Source organism: Humulus lupulus, chromosome 2 (assembly GCF_963169125.1).
Source record: "Humulus lupulus chromosome 2, drHumLupu1.1, whole genome shotgun sequence".
Classification (NCBI taxonomy): Eukaryota; Viridiplantae; Streptophyta; class Magnoliopsida; order Rosales; family Cannabaceae; genus Humulus; species Humulus lupulus.
In genome coordinates, this window is record NC_084794.1 from 119,734,706 (window position 1) to 119,752,537 (window position 17,832).

Consider the following 17,832-nt stretch of genomic DNA (forward strand, 5'->3'; position numbering starts at 1 on the left):
ATTCCTCGACCATCACCCAAGATATGGTTTTCCTATTGTTCAAAATTGGGACTTGTGTCACTGTTGATCTTACTACTACTGTCTTTGATCAGATATTGTGCTTGAGTGGTGCCAAGCACAAGGGTCAACACTTGATGTTTCCTCAAGTCATTTACAAACTATTGGAATCTCAACGTCCTTTGAAGAAGTCATATGAGACCTTGACTCCTCCTTTGGTTGGTCCTACCTACACTATCAAAGAGGTTAAAGATGATAGTGCTCCTACCATAACTAGGAAGTTCAAGGGCATTAATTTGGCTGGTTCTGGGTCTGGCGATGTCGAGCCTCACTCCCTACTCTTACATCTGTCTAGACATGTATTACCAGTCTCTCCAAACGATTCACAAGCATGGAGGATACTCAACACCAAATTCTTGTTTCTTTGGCGATCATCAATGCTTCTACCACTCTAGCTCCATGACGCTTATCCTTCCTCTCCATCCACTTTTATTTCTTTCAATAAATGCCAAAGAACACTAAATGTGTCTTTGTTTTTTATTTCCTTTCATTTTACTTTGGCATTTTCTTAGACGATGAGGGGGAGAGAGAGTACTCTATTTTTTGGTACTTTGATTATTTGACCAACGTTTATTTCTCTTTTTTTTTTTGTTATTGTGATGTGCTTTGGTTATATTTAGCAGGGGGAGTCATTTTGGGACTCTTCTCACTATTTGTGGATTTAAGCACTAACTTGTTTTAGGCATGATCTTTTAAAAAATATATATGCATTGTCTATCAAATTGCCAAAGGGGGAGATCATAAATCCTAAAATTGGAAAATTTTATAGAGATATCTTTTTATTTAAAAGATGATTTTAAATTCCTTTTATTGTGATTTTCATAATTAATATCTTTGATTAATTTGTAAGGTTCGCAAATAATTCCTTATTTAGTTTGATATTCTCACAAAATGTTTATAAAAGGAATTTGTATCTTTGTTTTATAAAGAAAATATTATGTGCTTATTCGAATTCATTTATGGAATATTTGTCTTTTGATTTTTGTGCTGCTCAAGATAATAAACATCAGGAAACACAATCTTTGAAGGAATTAATTGTTATTTCTGTCTTGAGAAATTTGATATGACGCAGGTATTAGCTGTCCCCGCAAAATTCATGTCTGTCGGATCAGAATCATCTAAAAATGCCAAATCTTCATTAATCAAGAATATCTTCAAATAATTATGCTTTTATTAGGAGATTCGTTCTCAACCTTTCTGAGCACGAAATGGTCTCTATAAATAGGCTTTAAGGCCTTAAGAAAAAGTGAACATAGTTTGTGAGTGAATTGTAATATTTGTGAGAGTTCATAGTTTGTATTCACAATCATTGTATTCACATGATCTTGTAGTAAAATGAGTATTTAGTTTTGTAGTGAGTCTGAATCACATTCATTAGTGAATACATGTTGTAATTTGAACACAATTCTTATAGTCTCCGGGAGAAGATTTTTACAAGTCTTGCTTCGGGAGAATGCAAGCACTCCCTGGCCATTGAAGGGAGTTCAAGTGGATGAGTGTTTCTGTAATGACCCACTAATCTAGACTCTTGGACCATTATCGAACTATACATACAAATTCTTACTAAAACATACATTTGCGAAAATACCATAATTTATTATAAACTTGTAGAAACAAAGGTTACTTTCATAAAAATAAGTAGGATATGGGTACCCATTGTCTTTAAAACAAAAATAACTTAAAGTAAAAAGGGTTACATAGAAAATGCGGAAAATACATTTAAAACCATAAAAAAACATAAACAAGACTACATCCTCGAATCGAATAACGCTCGGCTCCTTGACTCCATTCACCATCGATACACACCCTCTAAGCGTCACGAATCTTACCGCCTCTAAAGCTTATTTCCTGCACATAAACAGAAAGGAATGAGCCTAATGCCCAGCAAGGAAAAATCTAACACATAGTCATACACATAAATTTCATAATGAACGTAAAGACTTAACATAATACATATAACATACACTTATTATAATGGCCATTATTACTTGGGGTCCCATAGACTAAACAAGCATATGCCCATGGAATTAGTGGGGTCCTACTAGCTAAGTAGGTCATATGCCCATAACCCATTTGGGGTCTTGTTAGTCATATGGGTCATATGCCCAAGCCTACAAACATACATACATATCATAACACATTTAATAACATAAAACATATAGATAACATAAGCACATAACATATTGATTCTAGCCTATTTTCCTTACCAAAGTTACCGGGATATGATGGACTGAGTTGGGACTTTTTGGAACACTCCTAAAACCATATTAGAAAGAGTGAGTCTTAAGAAGAAGAAATGAAGATGAATAGGAAGACTAAACCATTGAGAAATATGCTTACCACAACTTATGTGCTTAAGAACTTGGATTCCCTAACCAAAATGAAGATTAAGGTTAGAGATTGAGTAGAAGACTATGAGAAAGAAAATAACATAATACAGAAAGGAACTAGAGTTTTGGCTACCTCAAAGACTTGAAAGACCAATCTACACCTCAACCGAAATGCTATAGAACCTCACTTCCCAAAGTGTTTGATAAGCTTATGATGTGTTTAAGCTTATGATTTTCCCAAACCAGGTGTTTACACTCTCACACTCACTTAACACTAGCAGCTTCTGAACTTAGAGAAAAAGGTGAATAATGGCTGGGTACTAGGTCTTATTTATAGAGTTTGGGAATGAAAGTATCTTGATTTTACTTGAATAAAAATAATGGCTTTTTAGGTGAAAATCATTTGAATAATCGTTCAGCAGAGGCTGAAGACTCGTTCAAAAGATGCTGGACTTATGGAGGAGTTTGAATGGCTGAAAGGAAAAGTATTCAAAAACGTTCGAACATATGCTGAAGGAGGCGATATATCGCCCCCTGTAGGCGATATATCGCCTGGGCCAGTATGCCCGAGGCGACCGTGCATCGTTTCGTGTTTTCCGTATTTACGTGCTGCGACATATCGCCCCCTATAGCTGCGATATATCGGCACACGCTGAATATTTAAACACGAAATTACACAATTTTAGCTAAGTTTGAATTGAGTAAACAGCCTTGACTAAGCCCTCAACGTATTCAAAGCTGATGACTGACCCTATAACATTCAAACTTTACTCCTTATTAAATTTAATCCTCAAAAATACTTAATCCTTAATCACCATTCATAACATGTGCTTAAAATCCTATTGGTTGATATCTAAACCTTATAGTATAATAAATATTATCCTTAATATCAGTCATATAATCAAACCTTAGGTTATACTTAATATTCTTAAACTATAGGTTAAACTTAGAAAATCTATAAGTACTACTATGAGTGTCCAAATAATTTCCGGTCTGAACCAAAAATCCATAGTAACAAAGATAACACTAAACATACTATAATACTACTAAACAATTAGCTAAGTAAAGTTCTGGAAATTGGCAAGTCATCGGGAAAAACTTCTGGAAATTCTTGTATAACTCGAACATCTCCAACTTTAAGTGACGTCTCCTTCTCCACATTCGTGATGCTGGCTAAGAACGCTTGGCATCCTTTCTCCATCATTCTCTGAGCTTTGAGAGGTGACACTAACGGGGTGCGTAATCCCGAAGCTTGTCTCATGAAGCATCGTCTCTGGCCGTTCAGGAGTCTCGAACATCACCTTCTTGCGTTTTTTGTCGATCGTTGCGCCATGCCGTGCTAGCCAATCCATGCCTAGTATTACATCGAAGTCCTTGATCACTAGCTCTATCAGGTCTCCTTCTAGTTCTATGTCCTCAATCTTGATTGGTACGCCTCGTACTATTCGTAATGATAGAACTACTTTGCCCGAAGGCAACTCGGTTACAAACCTAGTTCTAAATCTTTCACTAGGTTTGTCTAGTTTTTCTATCATTCCTAACGAGATATACGAGTATACTGCTACCAATCAAGCATTACTAGAACATATACTATCAAGGATAGGATCTGACCTGTAAATCCTTGTTACTAGCATGGGTTCCTCCTTGGGTCAAGGCAAAGACTTTGGTGTGGAACCATCGTTTAATCCCTCTTCTCTTCACTAACATTCCTCTGAATCCTTTCTACTTCTATTGTCGTTTCTAGAATATTGGCATAGGTAGTGGTTTCCAGGTTTGCTAACTTAACCCCTAATTCCATCTTTGGTTTAAGTCCTCTGACGAACTTGGTCAACCTCGTAAAGTCGGTTGGGACCAACTCTGGTGCAAACTTGACTAATCTGTTGAACTGACAAGCATATTCTTCTACCATTAGCGATGACTGCCGAGGTGTAATACTTCTTGTGGAACGGTTCCACAAATCTTGTCCATATCATGGTGGTGACATCGTTAGTCTGGTGAACTAAGTCCCACCATATTTTGGCATCCTTCTTGAGTAATGACGAGACGCAGGATATGCGGTCTGCATTACTGAGATTCATGTGCGTAAGAATTGGCTTCACATTCCTTAGCCACTCTTCTGCCTCATAGGGGTCTATAGTCCCTTCGAAGTTTGGAGCGTGCTGCTTGCGGAACCTCTCATACACTGACTCCATATTCGGTACTGGATGTGGCGCGTAGTTCGTCACTGGCCATCCCCCATATGGACCAACTTGTTGGGGTGCTAGGGCCAGTTGTTGTAGCTGCGGCTGCGGTTGCGGCGGAGACTGAGGCTGAGTCTGCGCCTGTTGACGTTGTTGCTGCAAGAGTTCCTCGACTTGTTGTCGCCGTCTAGCAATTTCTGTGGTGTTGTCAGCTGACGGTGTCGGCGCGTTGCGGCTAGTAGTAGCACGCACTCCTCTTCTGCGAACTGGAGGGCATCATTGGTCGTTGGAACAACGTTGGAGGCGTTTCCGTTGGTGCGTGCAGATCTTCGGAGCGACATCTTTACCAAAAGTTCTAACAGTCGAGAACTTGTTAGAACTTACCCTAATAGGCTCTAAGGCAAAAACTTATTCTAAAACAAACATATCTCGGACCTATTTATTATGACTTTTTATGAAAAAGTTATATAAGTCTTTATTTATATTCAGAGTGGGTTTCTATACTTAGAAAAACAAGTCATCTTTATTTTCTAAGTGTGTTTCTAATCATCCTATATGACTTAATTCTCAGGCTCGAAACTTATCTTTGTTCCAAAGTTAACCATATTGAGGGAGGGCTGGGATCAGTAAAATCGTTCCCACTACTAAGGCCCCCTAACTCTCAATAAGGAAACTTGGTTCATTGATTTGTATCCACCTTCCTGAACTTAGTCATTATTCATTTTATTTATTACTTATTATGATTGCGAAAATAAAATCAAACTCATACATGATGATAAAATAACATGAAATTAATTTGGAAAAATAATTTTCACTTATTACAATCATAAAATAAAGATTTAAACAAAACAAACAATGAAAAACTAGCTATTCTAAAAATCGGGATCTTCTACATCCGATCCTTCATCTAGCATATTATCATCTATCTCCTTATAATCATCGTTGTCTTGAGCCTCAAAATTTCCTCGGGGAAGATTCAAGAAGATCCTATGTTGTTGCTCATTAGTGAATTGAAACTCTAAATCATAGGTGAACTTAAGTATGAGAGAATAATATCTTAGGGCTGCTTGTAAGTCATCATCATTATTTATATTCTCCCATATTTCTTCTAAAGTTAAAATTGCTGAAGGAAAATCTTTTAAAAGCCTAATTACTAGGACATATTGTTCTGCATCTCTCATCATGATTTGCTTAGACTCTTGAAGGTGACCTATCTCTTTGTGGAACAAGATCAATCTTTGAGTGATCCTTTCTAGTGCTCCTACGGTGTTTCTTGGCTCCCTTATTCTTTTTAAAGCCTTAATGGCTCGGATATCCTCATTGCTTAAAGCTCCGTTCATTCTTAACTGAAAACATAAACACTAAAGTGTTAGCTATACACATAAGTAACATAACTAGTAACTAAAACACTTACTTGGCGGTCCGATTCGGAGCTTTGAGCGTGTGTATCGAGGAGAACTTCATGCAAAAGAACCGTTTCTCTGATACCAACTGTAATGACCCACTAATCTAGACTCTTGGACCATTATCGAACTATACATACAAATTCTTACTAAAACATACATTTGCGAAAATACCATAATTTATTATAAACTTGTAGAAACAAAGGTTACTTTCATAAAAATAAGTAGGATATGGGTACCCATTGTCTTTAAAACAAAAATAACTTAAAGTAAAAAGGGTTACATAGAAAATGCGGAAAATACATTTAAAACCATAAAAAAACATAAACAAGACTACATCCTCGAATCGAATAACGCTCGGCTCCTTGACTCCATTCACCATCGATACACATCCTCTAAGCGTCACGAATCTTACCGCCTCTAAAGCTTATTTCCTGCACATAAACAGAAAGGAATGAGCCTAATGCCCAGCAAGGAAAAATCTAACACATAGTCATACACATAAATTTCATAATGAACGTAAAGACTTAACATAATACATATAACATACACTTATTATAATGTCCATTATTACTTGGGGTCCCATAGACTAAACAAGCATATGCCCATGGAATTAGTGGGGTCCTACTAGCTAAGTAGGTCATATGCCCATAACCCATTTGGGGTCTTGTTAGTCATATGGGTCATATGCCCAAGCCTACAAACATACATACATATCATAACACATTTAATAACATAAAACATATAGATAACATAAGCACATAACATATTGATTCTAGCCTATTTTCCTTACCAAAGTTACCGGGATATGATGGACTGAGTTAGGACTTTTTGGAACACTCCTAAAACCATATTAGAAAGAGTGAGTCTTAAGAAGAAGAAATGAATATGAATAGGAAGACTAAACCATTGAGAAATATGCTTACCACAACTTATGTGCTTAAGAACTTGGATTCCCTAACCAAAATGAAGATTAAGGTTAGAGATTGAGTAGAAGACTATGAGAAAGAAAATAACATAATACAGAAAGGAACTAGAGTTTTGGTTACCTCAAAGACTTGAAAGACCAATCTACACCTCAACCGAAATGCTATAAAACCTCACTTCCCAAAGTGTTTGATAAGCTTATGATGTGTTTAAGCTTATGATTTTCCCAAACCAGGTGTTTACACTCTCACACTCACTTAACACTAGCAGCTTCTGAACTTAGAGCAAAAGGTGAATAATGGCTGGGTACTAGGTCCTATTTATAGAGTTTGGGAATGAAAGTATCTTGATTTTACTTGAATAAAAATAATGGCTTTTTAGGTGAAAATCATTTGAATAATCGTTCAGCAGAGGCTGAAGACTCGTTCAAAAGATGCTGGACTTATGGAGGAGTTTGAATGGCTGAAAGGAAAAGTATTCAAAAACGTTCGAACATATGCTGAAGGAGGCGATATATCGCCCCCTGTAGGCGATATATCGCCTGGGCCAGTATGCCCGAGGCGACCGTGCATCGTTTCGTGTTTTCCGTATTTACGTGCTGCGACATATCGCCCCCTATAGCTGCGATATATCGGCACACGCTGAATATTTAAACACGAAATTACACATTTTTAGGTAAGTTTGAATTGAGTAAACAGCCTTGACTAAGCCCTCAACGTATTCAAAGCTGCTGACTGACCCTATAACATTCAAACTTTACTCCTTATTAAATTTAATCCTCAAAAATACTTAATCCTTAATCACCATTCATAACATGTGCTTAAAATCCTATTGGTTGATATCTAAACCTTATAGTATAATAAATATTATCCTTAATATCAGTCATATAATCAAACCTTAGGTTATACTTAATATTCTTAAACTATAGGTTAAACTTAGAAAATCTATAAGTACTACTATGAGTGTCCAAATAATTCCCGGTCTGAACCAAAAATCCATAGTAACAAAGATAACACTAAACATACTATAATACTACTAAACAATTAGCTAAGTAAAGTTCTTGGACTCTACAGTTTCACTCAGAATTAGATTAGTGAAGAGAAGTACAACAAAGTTGCAACAAATCTCAAGAGGGAGTCTTGTTTTGTATAAGTCAATATTTTGTACTTGTGATGCTTTATTAATTGGTCTTATTCTCTGGGCGTTGTCTTAAGTAGTAGGTTATCTGAAAAGGTTTTGAACCTTGTAAAAATCCGTTGGGTTCTTTATTATTTTTGCACTGTCTTTTTATTGTGTTCAGTTTCTGTCGTGACAAGTTCTTATTTTGTCCCAACAGAACTGAAATCTGTTTCAACATTTAATTACTATTATGCACCTTAATTAATTCACCTGGTTTAATTAGTTTGGTAATTACTAAAAATGGAATTTCAATTCTTTTATGTTTTTTCCTCTAAAATTTTTTTAGTTCAATTATAATTTCAAAATATGACCAATCACACTGGTAAAATTGTTTCTCAAAACTAGTGATTTTATTTGATGTTCAAGATAATCTCAAGGCAGTCATGGACGATGTGGAGCAGCCACCGCTTAAGAAAATGGCTAGTGATGGCCGCATTTGTTCACCATCTCACCTGCAGGGTGAAACAGCTACCATTGCTAATTTAGGAGGTTCCAATGCAGGTCCATTGTCATCCTCAGTACAGGTGTCTAATGAGATTTTTATGGGCGACATCTCAAAACATCAGCCATGCTTGCCCAGGTCTGGAAGGATTGTTGGATTAAAATCCTATTTTATGGGCACATATGTATAGTGTATAATGCTATTATAAAGTGTGATATAAAATTAAGTGACCAATTATGTTATAAATATCATATGGTATTAAAGTGTCATGGATTTAATGTGTAGAAATAGGAAAGTGAATTTTTAATTTTATAATGGGAAAAATTGGAAATCACTAATTATAAATTAGGGTTGTGGTCCCCTATATATATATATATGTATTATTCTATTCTGTCTCTCATCCCATTAACATAAAAGAAAAGAGAGACTCTTCTCTCATAGAGATACATATTATGTAGGAAGATCTAAACCCTCTGTGCAATCTCCAACAATGGCCTCAGGTTAGTGCTTCCGCTCTTGTGTTAATCTTCTTCTTTAATTTAGCAAAGGATCTATAGAATTATAATTTAGGATTTCTCATATATTCATTTATAATGACATGACTTTGGATTATGTGTTGGAGATTATTGTTTGTTCATGTTATTTGATTGTATCAGAAATTCTAACAAGTGGTACCAGAGCCACCTTTGCTGAATTTATTGAAGATTTGATGATTTTGTTCGTAAGAAATTTGGGAATTTTATAAAATTAGGGTTTTGATTAGAAGATAATATTACTGCCTCTGTTATTTCTTGATTGCATTTAAATGCATATTATTATGTTTCGGTATATGTAAATATGCATATATAAATTGGTCGAATAATTTTGTGGCTGTTATGTACTATTGAAAATTCTGGTTATCTATGTACATAGGCTTCAAGCTTTAGGAATCAAATCAATCTTTTGAGTCCATATCTATTGTACATGGCTGTTATGTTTTTTTTTCTTTTGCTTTATGTGATGCATATACGATGATAACTTCATCACTTCAGATTTTGTTTTATTATCACTATTATTATTATTTTATTGAATATAATAAAATATCTCAAAGTTGTATATAATAAAGAAGATATAAATTTATACGTAAATATATATATATAAATCATTATCAGTTTTGTTTTATTATTATTATTATTATTATTATTATTATTATTGAATATATAATAATTTCAGTTAAAATAATAATAATAATACGTAACAATTAAATTCAAATTTGGTTTTGGTTTATGATTTTATCAAGAATATCTAATATTTTAAATTAATTAATTGAAACAAAATATCACCAAAGTGATCTCTTGTGTGTAGATTAATTTAATTAAAATGTTAAGATAATTGTGTGTATGTAATTCATGCATTTATTAACTGCCCCAAAGGTAAGTTAATATTTGGCCAAGTTTCATGCATACCTGTGGTAATAAATGTGTGACAATTATAAGTTATTTTGTGTGAGCAATATGTTAGTCCAAAGATTGACTTATTGTTTGACATAATTAATTGTCAATGTTTGATTGCTACAACAAGAGTATCGCTTACAGTTAATATTATTGTCCAAAGACTTAATATTAATGTTGTGCTTGGTTTCTTGAGATGGGATTAACCAAATTTTGAATTTATTGTTTGATTATGCATATTGATGTGAGCTTGTTTTGTTTGTTTTGTTCTATATTCAGCTAGTTCATCTTCTGCTGCCTCAATATTTGCTAATATTAATTCTATTCCTATGCTTAATGGGACCAATTTCAAGGATTGGAAAAGGAACTTACTTATAGTTCTAGGATGTATGGATTTAGACCATGCATTAAGGGATGAACAACCTGCACCTCTCACTAAGGAAAGCACCCGTGATGAGAAAACGGATTTTGAGAGGTGGGATCGTTCAAATCGCATAAGTTTAATGATTATGAAACACAGCATTCCAGAAGCCTTTTGGGGCACAGAATCCGAAGGGATTACTAAGGCCAAGAATTTCCTTGAACAAATTGAGGAACGTTTTGCTAAAAACGATAAGGTTGAAATGACAACACTTCTAGGTTTTTGATGACCATGAAGTATAAGGGTCAAGGAAATGTAAGGGAGTACATTATGGAAATGCATCATATTGTCTCAAGGCTTAAGACACAGTTTAACCAATTTAAAATTAGTTATAACTGTCAAAAGGAGAAATGGACTCTCAATGAACTCATTTCTCACTGTGTGCAAGAGGAAGAAAGGTTAAAAAAAGACAAAAATGAAAGTGCTCACTTGGCCACTGCCTCTAAGGATAAGGGCAAGAAAAGGAAATCTGAGAATGAAGCTGCTAAGGGTCTAGCCCAAAAGAAACAACAGAAGGATTCAGAAGGTTGTTACTTTTGCAACAAGTCTGGACATGTGAAGAAATATTGTGCCAAGTATCACGCATGGCGTGCAAAGAAAGGTATGATTCTTACTTTGGTCTGTTATGAGGTTAATTTAGCTTCAGTACCTAGGAACACTTGGTGGATAAATTCTGGTGCTACTACTCACATAAGTGTTTCTATGCAGGGTTGCCTGAGCTACCGAAAGCCAAGTGATGGTGAAAGACACATCTTCATGGGCGATGGAAAATCGGTGGAAGTAGAAGCAATTGGGCATTTTAGGTTGTTGTTGGGAACTGGTTTTTATTTGGATTTGAAAGACACTTTTGTTGTACCGTCTTTTAGACGGAATTTAATTTCTGTTTCTTTGTTGGACAAATTTGGATATTCTTGTTCTTTTGGAAACAATCAGTTTAATTTGTCTTTAAATTCAAATGTCGTTGGAACTAGTTACTTGAATGCTTATGACAACCTTTATTTGCTAGAAACAATTGCATCCTATAATGAAACCTTGCATGTGGAATCACGTGGTACTAAACCCAAATTAAATAAGGACAATTCAACGTCATTATGTCATAAGTGCTTAGGTCATATCTCAAAAGGTAGAGTTGAGCGCCTTGTGTCTGATGGCATTTTAGAATCTCTTGACTTCACAGACTTTAATGTTTGTGTCGATTGTATCAAGGGAAAACATACCAAAACTAAGAGATTAGGTGCCAACAGATCTTCAAATGTCTTAGAATTGATTCATACAGATATTTGTGGGCCATTCCCTACAGCATCATGGAATGGTCAACAATATTTCATATCATTCATAGACGATTACTCACGTTATGGGTACCTATATCTCATTCATGAAAAGTCTCAGTCTCTGGATGTGTTCAAAGCTTATAAAGCTGAAGTTGAGAATCAACTCAGCAAAAGGATTAAAAATGTCAGATCTGATCGTGGTGGTGAGTACTACGGTAGATATGATGGCTCAGGCGAACAACGTCCAGGACCATTTGCTAAATTCCTAGAGGAATGCGGTATTGTCCCACAGTGCACCATGCCAGGATCACCTAGCATGAATGGTGTTGCTGAAAGACGCAATAGGACTCTTAAAGATATGTTAAGAAGTATGATTGCTCATTCTACCTTACCTGAGTCCCTCTGGGGAGAAGCATTAAAGACAGCAGCTTACATTCTGAATAGAGTACCAACTAAAGCAGTTGCAAAAACACCTTATGAGCTTTGGACAGGTCGAAAGCCTAGTCTAAACCACTTTCACATTTGGGGATGTCCAGCTGAGGCAAGGCCTTATAAGCCACATGAACAAAAATTGGACTCCAAAACAGTGAGCAGCTACTTTATTGGTTATTTTGAGCGATCTAGGGGCTATAAGTTTTATGATCCCACAATTAAAAATATTTTTGAGACGGGAACTGCAACATTTTTTGAGGATGTTGAGTTTGGGGGGAGAAATAAGGTTAGAGACATTGCTTTTGAGGAGGAATTGAGTTCAAACTCAGTTCCTACTATCATTTTTTACAATGTTCAGGCTTCTACACCTGTCATTGTTCAAGAAATGAATCCAGAACCTCAACAAGACAATGTTGAACAACCCCCAAATCAAGATGAGGTAATTTTTCCAGAAGAACAAACTCAACAACCTCAAGAACCATAGCCATTAAGAAGGTCCACAATAGAAAGAAGAAATGCCATTTCACATGATTATGTTGTATTTCTTCAAGAACATGAGGATGACAATGGAATGATGGAAGATGATCCAATCAATTTTTATCAGGCCATTAAAAGTTCTAACTCTCAAAAGTGGATTGATGCCATGAAAGAAGAGTATAAGTCTATGCAAGACAATAAAGTTTGGGAACTTGTCCCATTACCAGACAGTGCAAAACCAATTGGTTGTAAATGGATATTTAAAACCAAGAGGGATGCAAATGGTAATGTGGAGAGGTATAAAGCGCCTCTTGTAGCTAAAGGCTATACTCAGAAAGAAGGCATTGATTATACAGAGATTTTTGCTCCAGTTTCATCGAGAGACTCTTTTAGAATAATAATGACACTTGTTGCTCACCTTGATCTTGAACTACATCAGATGGATGTTAAAACCGCGTTTCTCAATGGAGACATTGACGAGACAATTTATATGGTGCAACCAGAAAACTTTATGTCGGGAGACCCGAAGAATATGGTTTGCAAATTGGTAAAAATCCATCTATGGACTCTAGCAAGCTTCTCGTCAATGGTATCACAAATTTCATCAAGTAATTATCTCATTCGGTTTTGAGATGAATGTTGTTGATGATTGTGTATATCATAAGTTCAGTGGGAGTAAGTATATATTCCTGGTTCTATATGTCGATGACATATTGCTTGCCACTAATGATATAGGCTTATTGCACAAAACCAAGAGATTTCTATCTAAGCATTTTGAGATGAAAGATCTTGGGGACGCCTCTTTTGTATTAGGAATTCAGATACATCGAGATCGTTCTCGAGGTATTCTTGGATTATCACAAAAGAGCTATATCGATAAAGTACTCAAAATATTTGGCATGCAAGATTGTAGACCAGGTGATACCCATGTTGCTAAAGGAGACAAATTCAATCTCAGTCAGTGCCCCAAAAGATTCCCTATGCATCAGCAGTTGGGAGTCTGATGTATGCTCAAGTTTGTACGCGTCCGGATATTGCGTACATTGTTGGAATGTTAGGCAGATATTTAAGCAATCCTGGTGTGGACCATTGGATAGCAGCCTAGAGGGTTATGAGGTATCTTCAGAGAACAAAAGGTTACATGCTCACATATAAGAAATCATATCGTTTGGAGGTCGTAGGGTATTCTGAATCTGATTTCGTTGGGTGCCAAGATAGCAGAAAGTCTACATCAGGCTATATTTACATGTTAGCTAGAGAAGCTATTTCTTGGAAAAGTGCCAAACAGACACTTGTAGCTTCTTCCACTATGGCAGCAAAATTTGTAGCATGCTATGAGGCATCGAATCATGGAATATGACTGCGAAACTTTGTCACTGGGCTGCGCATTTTGGAGAATGTAGAAAGACCACTCAAGTTATTTTGTGACAATAATTCAGCAGTATTGTATTCCAACAACAACAGGAGCTCATCCAAGTCAAAGCATATTGACATAAAGTTCCTAGTTGTGAAAGAAAGAGTGCAGAGTGGACAAATATCCATAGAGCACATTGGGACACACTCCATGATAGCGGATCCGCTCACAAAGGGATTACCACCCAAGGCCTTTCATGAGCACATTGCTCATATGGGTGAGGTATTGTTTGACGATATCATGATTTAGTGGGAGTTTGTATTTTATTTGCTTTATGTTTATCTTAGACATTTATGTACTTGGTTATTTTCTGATCAGAAATGAAGTTTTTCAATTCATTCACTTTGTTTTTGTTATTCTGACATCGCTAAAGTTTAAGGAGGACCAGTTGGAAATAAACATGTTTGGTTCACATTGCATGTAATTTCCATGCTACGCATCCATGATTGATCTATGTCATTTGATTGTATTTATATATGTGACCATTGATGGGTTTAGTCATGATTAATATGACAAAGAACGCTTTGATCCTATATGGATATGGTTGATGGACGAGATTGTTAAAGAATACCTTTATATGATAGCAAATTTTAAGCTCATAAGGTTGTACATTTATAAGGAAACATATGTTGCCCAAGTGGGAGATTGTTGGATTAAAATCTTATTTTATGGGCACATATGTATAATGTATAATGCTATTATAAAGTGTGATATAAAATTAAGTGACCAATTATATTATAAATATCATAAGGTATTAAAGTGTCATGGATTTAATGTGTAGAAACAGGAAAGTGGATTTTTAATTTTATAATAGTCTCCTATATATATGTATTATTCTATTCTGTCTGTCTCCCATTAACAGAAAAGAAAAGATAGACTCTTCTCCCATAGAGATACATATTATATAGGAAGATCTAAACCCTCTGTGCAATCTCCAACAATGGCCTCAGGTTAGTGCTTCCGCTCTTGTGTTAATCTTCTTCTTTAATTTAGCAAATGATCTATAGAATTATGATTTATGAATTCTCATATATGCATTTATAATGACATGATTTTGGATTATGTGTTGGAGATTATTGTTTGTTCATGTTATTTGATTGTATTAGAAATTCTAACAAGGATGACTTAGACTCTGGGTCTCTCCTCGTAAAACTGTTTGAGCTTTTTGGAGAAAGCATCCTTTCCTTCATCCCAGCTCCAGAAATGTCTTTGCTTTTGTAGACATACATTGTTTTGTAGCTTAAGGCTTAGCCATAAAGATTTCTGTTTGTAGATAGAATAACTCTGTACTTTTGTATTAACTTTTTCAATGAAAATCATCCGTAGCCGTAGCTGTAATCGCTTATTCAAATTACACCCGAAAAAGAAAATAAACGGAAAAAGAAAAGAAAAGAGAAGCAACAGACAGGAACACAAAAAATTAGTAACATATAAACTCTCGAACAAACTCAATTATAGTTAATGTATCAGGCTGATTGCAAACATGCTTAAAGTTAAGATTAAGCAACCACTTTACTGGTCTCACGTTCAACAGCTTTCTTGAGGAAGCTGTCTTCTTCCAACACCATCTGAACAGGCAAGAATCCCATCCCGTTAGCCATGGCCAGCATCATTCTCTTGGTCTCTGCCTCAAACTCTTCCAGTTCGATTGTGCCGCTTGAGTCGTGATCAAACAGCTCAAACAGCGAGTTGTAAACCTGAGCAAGCTCACCTGGCTCGGGTTTGACGTCAATGCCGTAATGAGTTTCGAACACCCTTAAAGACTTGAGCTCCTTTAACATCTCAGCATAGGAAAGAATACCATCATGGTTGGTATCAAGGTCAGCAAAACGATCACAGATGAACATGTGGAATGCTTCTTCATCTTCCACAAAGTTGACAATGGTGGTGGCATCCAATACTTCTACACTCATTTTTCTGTTATTGCGGTTGATGTATTGTACCAATTAAGAACTAAAAGTGAAGCAGGAAAGGAAACTAGTGTTTGTTTTGGTTTTAGGATGAAAACAGAGTTTAGAGGCACTACTATATATACATATGTATATATGCGCGTTTAGAGGCACTAATTAGTACCCTCAACCACAAGTTATTGCATATTACAATAAAATAATGTTTTACACGAATAGAGAGCCGGTTGTTTTTGTTTGCTAAAGCTTGCGGTCCTAGAAGAGTTGACCAAATTTGATGGTTTGACTTACAATACCATAACGGGCTTTCGGTAAGTCAGTGGGTAATTTTTGGTTTCGATCTCGATGAATTCAATGGGCTAATAGCGTGATATGGGAGTTGTGTTACATTATAAAGTGGGTATCAAAAGTCAAACTTCTGATACATTCCAAATCTTGAGGCATCCACCGACCTAACTAAATACCGAATCCAATTCTTTCTTTTACTCGTTTTGCTTAAAGGTATATTCTAGTCGCCTACAAGGGAATTTCTTTTCCATCCTATTCTCTTAAAAGTAAGAACCGCCTAGTAATGAAAAATTAAATCAAGAAAATGAGAAAGGAATCCAAGTCATTTCAACTCCAATTACATATTTTTAATTAGTCTTTATGATACTTTTTTAAGAATTTGATGAACATATGTCTAGCCTAACTTTATTTTATGTTTTTTTTTTCTATAAACAAAGTTTCATTGGATAAAAGAAAAACTTTTTTTTTTATAAACAAAGTTTTATTTTATGTTTTTGCCTCTCTTTTTATATATTTTAAATTTAGTAAAAGAAAAACTTGAAAAGAGAAAAACATATTGTCAAATCTAAATTAATCTCAAATTTAAAATTAAAATCATGAAATAAAAATGATATATTTATTTTGGCTAAATGAATTTGGCTTCAATTTTTTAGTATAGCATTTTTTATGTAACTTTTCCAATGTTTTAGAATTTTCTGCCAATATTTCTACTATATTTTTATTCACATAGAATGATTTTGTTTAATATGCGTGTTTGATCTATGAGTGTTATTTTTTTGTAATGAATTATGTCCGATTGACTAATAATTAAAAAAAATTATGAATGTTTAGGCAAGAAAATTAAGATGGACTCAAAATTTTCCATAAGTCATCTTTGTGTTCGATTAATATATGGTTTAAATAATTTTGGAATTTAATTTTGATTGATGAATTAATATAGTTACCTTTACCATAATGTTGTTTTCTGACTTTGCCTACGTTTACATTAAGATCTAAATTTAGTTTAAAACAAAAACTTAAGAAAACAAAACATCTAGCCAAACTCTAGTTCAAATTTAAATTAAAAAACATAAAATAGAAGAATATTTTTATTTTGGTTGATTTGAGATGTATATAATGAAAAATCCACATGAATATTTATTTACTTGTGTGTCTTTTTATAGCATAGTTCGGGAAGAATAGTATGCAATAAAAATATATTTTTTTGTGAAATAAACTAAAATCTACAGGAAGATTTTATTATATTTAAAATTCGAATTAAATTTTCTTGTTTAGCCAACTAAAAAATACTATGTAGTAACTTTTTTTAGTGAAAAGTTTTAATTCAATTTTTAGTCACTAATATAATTTACATGTATATAATAGTATTTCTTTTAATAATCAAGCAAAAAAGAAACTTATAAGTTCCTTTCGTATTATAATAAAAAATGTACATTTTGGTTTTTTATTATGAATTTGTATTTAACCAAATTCAAAAGTAACTACATAGTTATTTTTTAAATACAACACAAAAATTACTTATTACAATTATCAAAGATACATTTTTTAATAAACAAAGCACACATAAAAAAACTTTTTGGTTAACCAAATATAAAAGAAACTAAAATGTTACTTTTAATTCCAATTATCTTCTCTGGCGCGGTAAAAACACATGTACTTCACACATATCAAAAT

At 34.6% G+C, this 17,832-nt stretch overlaps 1 protein-coding gene across 1 annotated transcript; it reads right to left on the reverse strand.

Annotated features, from left to right (window-relative positions):
* Positions 1 to 15,292: 15,292 nt before the first annotated feature.
* LOC133818419 (uncharacterized) lies at positions 15,293 to 16,192 on the reverse strand. Its single transcript, XM_062251277.1, has one exon. It carries the CDS (start codon positions 15,874 to 15,876, stop codon positions 15,463 to 15,465), a length of 414 nt encoding a protein of 137 aa, XP_062107261.1. The 5' UTR covers positions 15,877 to 16,192; the 3' UTR covers positions 15,293 to 15,462.
* Positions 16,193 to 17,832: the final 1,640 nt, after the last annotated feature.

What these genes read in the sequence shown, in the direction of transcription:
- LOC133818419 (XM_062251277.1), bottom strand. Translation starts at nt 15,876, where the DNA reads ATGAGTGTAGAAGTATTGGATGCCACCACCATTGTCAACTTTGTGGAA.